The sequence below is a fragment of the Talpa occidentalis genome, unplaced genomic scaffold (genome assembly GCF_014898055.3).
Source record: "Talpa occidentalis isolate TD23 unplaced genomic scaffold, MPIMG_talOcc4v2.1 talOcc4.3, whole genome shotgun sequence".
NCBI lineage: Eukaryota > Metazoa > Chordata > Mammalia > Eulipotyphla > Talpidae > Talpa > Talpa occidentalis.
Genome location: NW_023603184.1, coordinates 2,098,723 through 2,111,560, shown reverse-complemented (window position 1 = coordinate 2,111,560; position 12,838 = coordinate 2,098,723). Strand labels below are relative to the sequence as shown.

General features: G+C 38.9%; 1 protein-coding gene across 1 annotated transcript; it reads right to left on the bottom strand.

Annotated features, from left to right (window-relative positions):
• Window positions 1–11,458: 11,458 nt before the first annotated feature.
• LOC119254380 (olfactory receptor 1009) lies at window positions 11,459–12,403 on the bottom strand. The gene has a single exon (XM_037521489.1). The coding sequence runs from the start codon at window positions 12,401–12,403 to the stop codon at window positions 11,459–11,461; it is 945 nt and encodes a 314-aa protein (XP_037377386.1).
• Window positions 12,404–12,838: the final 435 nt, after the last annotated feature.

Below are 12,838 nucleotides of genomic sequence, written 5' to 3'. Positions count from 1 at the left end.
CTCTAAATATAAATGCGTGGCCCGAACACACAACATTGTTATATGATATCACAGCCCTCCAAAATTAATTTTTAGACTTTTGAAAGCTTTTCCAAACCTATTACCTTAAAAGGCTTTCCATTCCTAAAGGAAATCATACAGTTTTATGATCGATGAGCTGATGCTGCCATCTAGTGGCAAAATTTAGCATTTTACGAAGGAACTCGCCGCGTTTCGCTAGCGATGTGCCTCCCTTTGAATTCCTCCCGTATTCGCTGAGATCATGCCTCATTTAACTCATTTGGTAAAAATCAAGCGATGGGGAAAATAAAAGATGTGCAAAATAAAAAAAATTAAAAATGTGCAATTGTGCATGGGATAATTCCTGAATTGATGCACAGTATAAAATAAACCTTGACCCTAATGTTCTAAAATACTAAATATATAAAATTAGGAGTTTGGTTTGTTTCTCTTAAAGGATGTCAAATGGGACAAGAGAAAAGGAATAGAAACCTTTTCCCGACTATCTTCCAATTTTATTCTTTTAGAGCACAATCTTACAAGTCAAGCCAAGAGCCAAGCAAGGAGTGGTAAGAACATTCGCTTCCCACTTTCTGTCTCCCAAAGGGCAATTTGTGTTTATTTGAATTTGGATTGCCTATATATGATGAAAAACTCAAAATAGCAGTAACTCTTAAAATTATTTAAAGTACTTTATTTTCTCTGTCATAAAACCAACCTGGAAGAAGCTAATACAAGGCTGATAATGACTAATACTCAGTGTGAGAGACTCTTATGTTCCCTCATGCTACAAGGTGACTGCTGGAGATCAAGCCATTAAGTCTGCAATCCAGGTCACAGGAAAGAGACAGTAGAGAGAAAAATCCTAGGACATTTCACAAGTCTCCCCCATACATGTCAGGGCTTGGTCACAAGTCAACACCCATCTACAAAGGAGATTGATTTCAATGTGCCCAGAAAAAAAAAAAAAAAGACATGTATTAATGGAGAATAAACGAGAAGGGATGTCTCATTACTAGCTTCTTCTCCTGAAGTAAAAGCAGCTTAGTTGGCTTCATTTCTTCTCAGCTATTCTTTTTCTAGGTCATCTCATTCTAATGATGCCATGACTGAGCTATCTGGGGATCTGAGGATCTGAATCTATGGGATCCAATCCCATACATATTAGCTGCATGACCCTGCCTCCATCTACAGATGTATGCCATCCTATTACACCCTTCTATTTGATGGCAGTACCTGCTTTGTCTTTATTTTCAAGCCTTTCTCTCCAGTGGAATGTAAGCTCCAGGAGGAAGAATCGCTCACTGCCTTGTTCACTGCTTTGTCCTCAGCATCTGATGCCTCCTTATGCCAACTTAGGAGCATCGAGTATGCATTTGTTCATGCAATAAATTACTTTGGCAATCAAAAGTATGGTGGAGCATTATGGGTGTTTTGGTGGTGGGCATGGGATGGTAACATATATCTGAAGTGCTATGAACCTGTACCTTTAAATCACACACAGTGTTGTAAAGCACTGTTACCCCCAATAAAATAAAATACAATTTTCTGAAGTAAAGTGAAAGGAGAAAAGTCCTTTGAGAAGAATATTTATTAAAAGATAATTTATTATAAAATATTTAGGATTTCTGATTTTGGCTAAAATAATAGCATGGAATCTTTAATGATAGAAAGATACTTTTTCCATCTTTGGAAGAATATAGAAAAAGATCTAATGCAGATGATCTGTGCAAACAAAACTATATTAAAACAACATGTGGTTTTCAAGATCCAAGATCCCATTGTCTTATAAAGTATATTATCTACATTTACATACTTCTGAATTCTTTATTTACTATACAAATATACATGTATAGAAAAATACATGAAATACATATATTAAAATCTCAGTTTTTATGTGGAACAAGTTGGAATTACATATGATTTTTATCTTCTTTGTGTTGTACTTTCTAAATATTCTATAATGGGTTAGAGGTGGAAAGTGGAAAAGTTGTTAGGTACCTGAGTTCTAAAAGAAGCTCGCACAGTTCGTGCCCGTAAACTGTGGCGTCCCTAGCCTTACTTTGGGGTGGGGGGCTGGGGGGCGGGACGAGTTGTGAGAATAATGGAGTTTCTCAAACAGGTTTTTGTTTGGAAGCCCCTATCCAGGATGCGCCTTGCATCAAAATAAGGTGGGCAAACCCACACGTTCCTCAGACCTTGAGTTTACTGAAACTACACGCCATCGCCAACAAAGTTGAATCACAGATTTTAAAGCCACCAGAAGCAAGTGATTGGAAAGCTGTATTGCGAGAAAGTATTTCAATACTCAAAAAACAAGCCATGTTCAACAAACCGAATGCTGGCAAACAACAAAAAAGAATACTAACAGTCCTTGCTGTCATGATTTCTGGTGGCTTTTGTACTTTTAAAAGTTAGGCTAATTGAATAAGAAGTTATCCTTGACAGAGGCGGCACTCTCCAACCGGCAGAGAGGAGGAAACAACAAACCAAAACAACCAACAAGAACAAACGACGCAGCAAGCGGGACTGTGAGCGGAAAGGAACTATTGCAGCCACCACACCCGTGAACGGGAGCTGAGGCGAACCCTGCAGGATCCGCCGCGGCGGTGAGCGAACGGCTCCGGGCGCCATTAGAGAAGAACAAAGACCCCGGGAGACGCGCACACAGCCCGGGCTGCCGGTAAGCCTGCGCAGGAAACGCGGCGCGCCTGGCGCGCTTGAAAAGCAAGTGCAGACCTGGATAGCGGCTGCCCAGGTCCCCGCGCCTGCGACCTAGGCTTGCGGGGAGACGACCTAGGCTTGCGGGGAGACGCACGGAGGTCCTCACTGAGGTGAAGGTCCCTCCCTGAGTAAGCAGGAACCAGGCGCCCAGGCACGGGAGCCGGGTGCAAAAGGCGCCATTCCCGCGCCACTGAACTGGGCTACAGCCCGCGTCCTGGACCTGAGGGCTTTGAACTGAGACCCGGGGCACGAAAATTCGGGGCGTGGGTTCTCCACGACGGTGGGGCACAAGGCAGACACAGCACCCCAAAGCTGTTGAGGTGTACCCTACCATTCCCGCTCTGTTCTCTGTCCCACGGGGTGGGGGGAGGCGAAAAACAGCCCCCCAAGGACAATAGGAGAGATCTCTGGCGCCACCTAGCGACCAGGAAAAAAAAAGTCACTAACACCCTATAAAACAGGACATCTCTTAAGTCTGCTTGAAAAGGGCAGAAGGTTTCTGGAGGACCCAGTGGCCAGCCGGGAAGTTATTCCACGCCAGGCCCCTTCCGACCAGCAGTCTGAGCCACAGAGGGAGCAGGCACCCACGTCCGGGGCAGACCGGGTGCGCAGAAGAGTGTGCCTGAAACCGGAGGCGCAGGGACTGCATCCCGCTTCGCCATTTGAGAACAGGGACATTTCTTCAGTAAAAACTGCCTAAAACCAGCAGAAAGCTCCCCCAGAAGACAGAGATGGCTCCTGGAAGAGCCAGAGGGGAGCGGAGAAGTTCACCCAAGATGTCAGTCAGTCCGAGCAACACAGTGTCCCAACGCATACGACAAATTAGAAAACAGACAGTAGGGAGTAGAAGAACCACACGCAACCTAAAAACTCCTCAGGAAAGAAGCACACCACAAAAGAAAACCACTCCCCAGATTGCAACGGCAGCAACTTGGAAGAACTTCTGAGCCTTCCAGAAAGAGAATTTAAAATTGCCATGATTAAAAAAGTAATAGATCAGAAGAAGGAAATTGAGTCCCTAAAGAGGGAAGTAAGAGAAATGCAGGAGATCAAAGAATTAATGGAGGAACTAAAGAACTCTGGGAAAAGCAATGAAAGCAGAATAGATGAAATGGAAGAACGAATAAGTAATCTTGAAGACACAGAAATAAAAAGAACCAAAACAGAAAAGGAAAGAGAAGTACGAAGGAAAAAGAATGAAGAAAGACTTCGGGAACTATCTGACTCCATGAGGAAAGGAAATATAAGAGTTATAGGAATTCCAGAAGGAGAGGAGAGAGATGTAGGAACAGAGAAAATATTCATGGATATAATTGAAGAGAACTTCCCAAATGAGAAGAAGGAGCTGAAAATTGATATACAAGAAGCAAGAAGAACACCAAACTTCCACGACGAAAGGAAAAACACAGCAAGACACATAATAGTAAAGCTCCCAAGAATCCAGGACAAGGAAAAAATAATGAAGCTGACAAGAGGGAAGAAACAGATAACATTCAAAGGAAAACCAATCAGGCTGACATCAGACTTCTCTGAAGAAACACTACGGGCAAGGAGAGAGTGGAGGGACATAGTCAACAGACTCCAAGAAAACAGATGCCAACCAAGAATACTCTATCCCGCAAAGCTCTCTTTCCTCCATGAAGAAAGAATATGGACCTTCCCAGACAAAGAGAAACTCCGGAATTTCATTGCGACTAAACCCCCACTCCAAAAAATACTACAAGGAATCCTAAAGCCAGAACCTCAGAGGGACGAATAACAACGAAAGAAGACCAAAAAAAAAAAAGTTATTAAAAGAATAAATAAATAAAATCAAAGGAAAGACAAACATAATGGCAAATACAGATGCTAACATATCAATATTAACTCTAAATGTAAATGGACTAAACTCTTCAATAAAAAGACACCGAGTTGCAGCCTGGATTAAGAAACAAAACCCAACCTTTTGCTGTCTCCAGGAAACACATTTAGCTACAAAAGATAAAAATAGGCTCAAAGTCAAAGGATGGAAAACAATCCTACAAGCAAATGGGCCAAAAAAGAAAGCAGGAACAGCTATACTTATATCAGATAAAACAGACTTCAAACTCAAAAAAATAAAAAGAGACCCCAATGGTCACTACATTATGATTAAGGGGACAATACTTCAAGAAGAAATAACACTCATTAACATATACTCACCAAACGAAAGAGCACCAAAATATATCAGACAACTGTTGTCCTCTCTGAAAACAGACATCAGAGAAAACACATACGTAGTGGGAGACTTCAACACACCACTATCAACAATGGATAGATCAACAAGACAAAAAATAAGTAAAGAAACTAAAGCTCTAAATAAGGACCTAGAGCATTTGGGCTTAACAGACATCTATAGAACACTAAACCCAAAAAAAACGGAGTACACATTTTTCTCAAGCGCACACGGATCATTCTCCAGGATCGATCACATACTGGGGCACAAGACAAACATCAACAGATACACCAAGATTGAAATCATACCAACCATCTTTCTGACCACGAAGGCATCAAACTAGAAATAAATCATAAAAAGAAGGCAAGGAACTATCCTACCTCATGGAGATTAAAAGCCACACTACTGGAAGACCACTGGACTAACGAGGAGATCAAAGAAGAAATTAAAAAATTCTTTGAATTGAATGACAAGGAGGACACCAATATCCTAAATGTATGGGATGCAGCAAAAGCAGTAATAAGAGGAAAATATATAGCAATAGAAGCTCACATCAAAAAACAAGAAAGAACTCAAAGAAACAACCTAATCTCGAAGCTCAAAGATCTAGAAAAAGAACAACAAAAAAAACCCCAGAACCAGTAGAAGAAAAGAAATAATAAAAACCAAAGCAGAAATAAATGAAATTGAAACTAAAAAAACAATCCAAAAGATCAATGAAACCAAGAGCTGGTTCTTTGAAAAAATAAATAAAATAGACAAACCCCTAGCCAGGCTCACAAAGGAAAAAAGGGAGAAAGCACAAATACACAGAATCATAAATGAAAGAGGAGAAATCACAACGGACACAGCAGAAATCAAAAGAATAATCAGTAACTACTATGAACAGTTATATGGAAACAAGTTCAACAATCTAGAGGAGATGGACAAATTCCTACAACTCTACAATCACCCAAAGCTAGATAAAGAAGAAATAGAACACCTAAACAGACCAATTACAAGCAGCGAAATTGAAATGGTAATTAAAAACCTCCCCAAAAACAAAAGCCCAGGACCTGATGGATTTACAAATGAATTCTACCAAACATTCAGAGACGAATTAGTGCCTATCCTTCACAAACTCTTCCAAAAAATTGAGAAGGAAGGGACAATACCAAACACGTTCTATGAAGCCAATATTACACTAATACCAAAACCGAATTAAGACAACACAAAAAAGGAAAACTATAGGCCAATCTCCCTAATGAACACTGATGCAAAAATCCTCAATAAAATTTTAGCTATCAGAATCCAACAATGTATCCATAAGATAATTCACCACGACCAAGTTGGATTCATTCCAGGGGCACAAGGATGGTTTAACATCCGAAAATCAATCAACGTTATCCAACACATCAACAAAAAGAAATATAAAAACCATATGATAATATCAATAGATGCTGAGAAAGCTTTCGACAAAGTGCAACACCCATTCATGATAAAAGCCCTTGAAATTCTTGGGATACAAGGAACATACCTCAACATCATAAAGGCCATCTATGACAAGCCAACAGCCAGTATCATTCTCAATGGTGAAAAGCTGAAAGCAATTCCATTAAGATCTGGAACAAGACAAGGATGTCCACTCTCACCACTGCTTTTCAATATAATACTGGAAGTCCTAGCCAGAGCAATAAGACAAGAGAAAGACATCCAAGGAATCCAAATAGGAAAAGAAGAAGTCAAACTATCACTATTTGCAGATGATATGATAATATACATAGAGAACCCAAAAACTCCACAGAAAAACTAATTCAACTCATCAATCAATTCAGTAAAGTGGCAGGATACAAATCAACACGCAAAAGTCAGTAGCCTTCCTATACACAAACAATAAATCTGAAGAAGAAGAAATCAAAAAAACCACCCCTTTATTATCGAAACAAAAAAAATCAAATATTTGGGAATAAATCTAACAAAAGAGGTAAAGGACCTATACAAAGAAAACTATAAAACACTGTTAAAAGAAATAGAAGAAGACACAAAGAAATGGAAAGACATCCCCTGCTCATGGATTGGAAGAATAAACATTATTAAAATGGCCATCCTACCAAAAGCAATATACAGATTCAATGCTATTCCAATCAAAATCTCAATGGCATTCTTCAAAGAAATAGAACAATTATTGATGAAATTCATATGGAATCACCAAAAACCCCGAATAGCCAAAGCTCTACTGAAAAAAAAAAGAAGGAAATGGAGGCATCACACTCCCAGACTTCAAACTATACTACAAAGCCATAATCATCAAAACTGCATGGTATTGGAACAAGAACAGACATACAGACCAATGGAATCGAATAGAAAATCCAGAAATAAACCCACAGATTTATGGTCAACTAATCTTTGACAAAGGAGCAAAGACTATGCATTGGAGCAAAGAAAGTTTGTTCAATAAATGGTGCTGGGAAAACTGGGTCGCTACATGCAAAAGAATGAAGCTTGACCACTACCTCACACCATACACAAAAATCAACTCAAATGGATTAAAGAACTAGACATAAGACCTGAAACCATAAAATACATAGAAGGAAATATAGGCGAAACACTACGGGATTTGCACATCAAAGACATCTTTACAGACACATCACCCAAAGCAGTGATAGTGAAGAGAAAGATAAACAGCTGGGACTACATCAAATTAAAGAGCTTCTGCACAGCAAAAGAGACAATAACAAAAACAAAGAGAAACCCACCAACTGGAGAACATTTTTGCACCCAACACTAATGATAAAGGACTGATCACAAAAATCTGCAAAGAGCTGATGAGACTCAGCAACAACAAAGAAAATAATCCAGTCAAAAAATGGGCAGAAGAGCTAAAAAGAAACTTCTCTGAAGAGGAAATGAAAATGGCCAACAGACATATGAAAAAATGTTCAACATCACTTGTAATCAGGGAAATGCAAATCAAAACTACCATGAGATACCATCTCACACCAGTGAGAATGGCACATATTAAAAAAACTAGCAACAACAAATGTTGGCGAGGATGTGGAGAAAAAGGAACTCTTGTGCACTGTTGGTGGGAGTGCAAACTGGTCCAACCACTATGGAGAGCTGTGTGGAGATTTCTGGACCTACTAAACATAGAGCTTCCATATGATCCAGCAATTCCACTCCTAGGTATTTACCCAAAGGACACAGAAACATCAATTCCAAAGAGCACCTGCACTCCTATGTTTATAGCAGCACTGTTTACATAGCTAAGCTTTGGAAACAACCCAAATGCCCAAAAATAGATGACTGGATCAAGAAGATGTGGTACATATATACCATGGAATATTACTCAGCATTCAAAAAAGATAAACACATGCAATTTGCAGCAACATGGATGGCGCTGGAAGGGATCATGCTCAGCGAAATAAGCCAAAAAGAAAAAGAAAAATACCGGATGGTCTCACTCATAGCAGGAATCTAGAAAACTTAAATAAGGGACCAGGAAATGAATATAAGAAAGTGAAAATCAAAATCAACAAAAAAACTATGAACCAGAGACACTTTTTGGGGGGTGGGGGGCGGGAGGGGAAGGATTGGGGTCAGAATGGGGCGTTTGCAATTGTATGGGGGAATAATAAAAATAAAATTTAATATTTAAAAAAAAAAAAATAAAAAAAAAAAAATAAAACTTTCTAAATATTCTATAATGATTTGAAATCTTTGCCTGCAGAATATGTTGTTATAATTTTTCCTAGGAAACAACATCAATATTGTAAAGTTTTAGGAATGTATAGATTATAGCCTTACTATTTCAAATACTTTTTGATTCAATGTAGATATCAAATTATATAATAACCTAAGTAAGTTGAAACATCCTGTCAATTAAAAAAAAAGTTATGCCTCCTCATTTAAAAAAAAAAAGTGGTAAAAGAGTTAGGAAAGTAATTTCTGAAAACTGTAGGAGGATACAGTGTCTCTTACCACACCCAGCAGGATCTCTTGCTAGGTTCCAGACAGCACCATGAGATTGCCTTCAACTCCATTATATTGGACTCGGGAATTGCTCACTTGAGAGTCAGTGAGATTGCAATGACTGACACATTATCCCGAATTCAGATGGTAAGTTACATCTAAACGAGTACAATCGCCCACTCCTTGGACCAAGACCCTTGGCAAAAGTACAGTGTCTACACAATAATTCCAATGTAATTCAGGGAACCTTGGAAACCTGAAGACTTGGTAATACCATCTTCATTCTAAAGGTTGAGTTCTGCATCAAGAGATATTTTAAATGCACAGGGACTTATGAGCAACTCTGTATCTCTGTTCTTGACCAGTAATTCTCTCTTAAATTGATTATAAAACCTTCCTCCTTTGAGTGAGCCATGAGATGTGATGAAGCTTATCATGCAAGTCTCTCCAGATAAGTGTCCCATACATTTCTCTCATCACTACTGTTTCTCAGGGCTATGATTTGGATCAATTACTGTTAAGAATTGAGTGGTCACTGGAAGACAATGGATGAATTCCTTGACCTTACTCTTTTAGAACTACTCCTCTCCCAGATTGCTTCTGAGATAGCCTGCCATTTCACTCATCCCAGGGAAAACATTGTTTTAACTGTTGCATATTTTTTCTGGTATAATCATAGATAGAAGAGGTCAGATTTGTGAGTGAACCCTCAGGCACTAAACTTAGAAATTAGATAATTTACCACAAAAAAAAAACTTATTGGGAAGGGGCATGGGACCAAGAAATGCTCTAGAATCTTCCTTGGAAACAGAGGTCTGTTAACAAGACCTTGAGGAAATGCATGTGGTACAAAGTCAAGATGAAGAAAAATCTCCTGGAAGCAGAATTTGACTTGCTGAGTACATTTAACTTTTATTATGCTTTTCCTGGGAAATGAGAGAATATGGGTGTGCTCCAAAATGGTGGGATAGTAAATTCTGATCAGGCAGCCATATCCATCCATCTAGAAGCTTTGCTACATGACCTAGAATGATAGGAACAGACCTAGCCCTCTGCCTTGCATGGAAGCTCATTTCCCCCCCCCCCGTTTTCTAGTGTGAATATGAATTTAGGTTTTGAAAAAACTCTCCCTCTTTAAAGATGCCTATTGGTAATGGGACGTAGGTCAAACGATTCACTCTATTAGAGAAATACAGGAAAATTTGCAGGACTAAGTAATAGATATAGAAGAAATTCCCATCCAGCATCAAAACCACTAAACTGAAAAAAGAAGGCTGTGCCATATAGCAGGAGAGTGGATTCCAACCATGGCAGGAGGCAGTAAATCAAGAAAATGCAGATGGTTGGGTGACTAAATGTGCTATAACTCCAGGCACAGGAGAAGGAGTAACAACCCAGATGTTGGGGACATGTAAATTCATTATACTATTCTGATTCTAATGTGTAAAACTTCCATAATTAAAGATTTTAAGTAAAAATATGTTGGGTGAGGTGTCAGAATATTTGATGGTTAATAGTAAGGAGAAGTCTCAGAAATGATACTGGAAAATAATTGGGAATCAATAGCTGTGAGGAAATATGATGGTGTTCCTAAATGCAGTAGCATAAAACTTACATCCAATCTTATGACATGGCATCTATCCCATTGTATTGTATTATAGTCATCCAGTCAATTTTATTTCTTTTAATTTGGAAAACACAAAAAAGACTAACATGAATATAAGATAAAATTTTCTGCATTTTAGTTTGCCTCTCAGTTTCTAATACCTATTACCTCTGATTTAAAAAAAAAATTCTCATTCTCTATTTTCCATTTTTCCCAATTTCTCTATTAAACTATCCTTTTCTTTTATCTGAGAGAACCAGTTAAATGCTAGCTATCAATGTAATTACTGGAATAACTGATAGTTCAAATATATAGAGAGGCATTTGGAAATTGTTATCAGAGGCTGTCACTTGGTGAAAGAGTAAGAATATAAGATTTCTGTTGTTAATGTTGTTAGGTTTTACTTGATTGCATTTCCTTTTATTGTGCAATGATCATGACGATGTATTTTTTAAATACAAGAATAAAATACTATATTAAATATTTAATAAAGATTATATGTTGAATATATTGAAAGAAATATGATATGTGGAATTCCTTTAGTTCAAAAAATCACTTGTTAGCTAAGTAACCTGTTCTGTTTGATATTTTCAATTCTGTTTTTATAGGGATGGGGGCATATGTATTAGTCCAACGGATGTTCCCTGGTGTGGATATTTACATTGCTCTAACTAGTAGGAAAGTATTAGTAGCTAGGAGGTTTCAAAGTTATTAGATGCTACCATATTCCTAGAAATGAAGATGTTTCACAAAGCCAAGTGGCTCTGAACCTATGGCTCACTGGGGACTTTTATCATCTCCAAGGACATGCTGAAATGAAGCTTAAGGAAAAGAATGAGTCCTGAAAAAATGTCATATAAAAGAATGGAAGGATGTGATCCCCCAAATTCTGTTAATTATTTAGAATCTTTCAATGATATCCAGATAATCCAAGCAAGTCTGGAAGCTTTACCTTTCATCTATCTTCTACTCTAGGTGGGAATTTAACTTCCTAAGCAAAACTTCCTCCTGGAGATGGTCCTTAGCATGGCGGCTTTCACCTCTTTATTTCTCAGGCTGTAGATGAGGGGATTCAACATGGGGATGACTGCTGTGTAGAACACAGACACCATTTTATTGAGGTCCAGAGAGAAAATGGCACCTGGCCTCACATAAATAAAAAAGAGCGTCCCATAGAGGATGGACACAGCCGTGATATGAGAAGAGCAGGTGGAGAAGGCTTTGCGCCGCCCCTCCGCAGAGCGGATCCTCAGGATGGCGATGAGGATGAAAAAGTAGGAGATGATGATGGTCAAGCTACTGACAATTAGCACAGCTCCCGCCACAATGAAAACTAACAGCTTGTTGATCCGGATGTCAGCACACACGAGAGAAAGGATGGGGGACATGTCACAGAAGAAGTGGTTGATGACATTGGAGCGACAAAAGGGAAGTCTAAAGGCAGCTGTGGTGTGCGTCATGGTGTTCAGGAACCCAACGGTGTAGGGTCCAACCACCAGCTGGACGCAGAGTCGCCGGGACATGGCCACCGAGTACAGTAGAGGGTTACAGATGGCCACGTAACGGTCGTAGGCCATGGACGCCAGGAGGAGACACTCGATGGCCACAAAGAACCCGAAGAACCACTGCTGTAGGATGCATCCCACGAAAGAGATGGTTTTCTTTTCCGCAAAGAAATCAGTGAGCATCTTGGGACCCACAACTGACGAAAAGCAGATGTCCACAAAGGATAAGTGGCTGAGGAAAAAGTACATGGGTGTGTGAAGGCGGGCATCGATGCGAATGAGGATTATCATGCCCAAGTTTCCTGTCATAGTAACGAGGTAAAACAGTAAAAAGAGCAAGAAAAGGAAGACTTGCAACTGAGGATGGTACTTTAAACCTACAAAAATAAACTCTGTGATACTTGTGTAGTTTTCATCAGCCATTGATTAGTTTGGGTCTCTATAGTGAGAAAACAGAGAATTAATACTGCATACACATGTACATTTCTTAGAAAACTCAGACTGGCTTCTGGTTGCTTAAAGATGATTGGGTTAAGACAGCCATTAAATTACTTGGTAAATTTTAGAAAACTTCAACCAAAATCTAAATATAATTTTTAAGAAAAGAGTAATCTATGGATGAGAAAAAAATGTTCAAACATAGCCAAGATGATTTCAAAAAAGACAAAGCAAAAAGATGTTCTTTTCAGATGTCAGCAAATAAACTATTATAAATAAGGTGGTGTTAATAGATGAAAAGATGAATAGACAAGGACAGAAAAATTGCAAAAACAAGAAGCAGACCTAGGCATAGATGCCAACTTAGTATGAATAAATGTGTTACTTCAAGCAGGAAAGTAAAGATGACTTACTCATTAA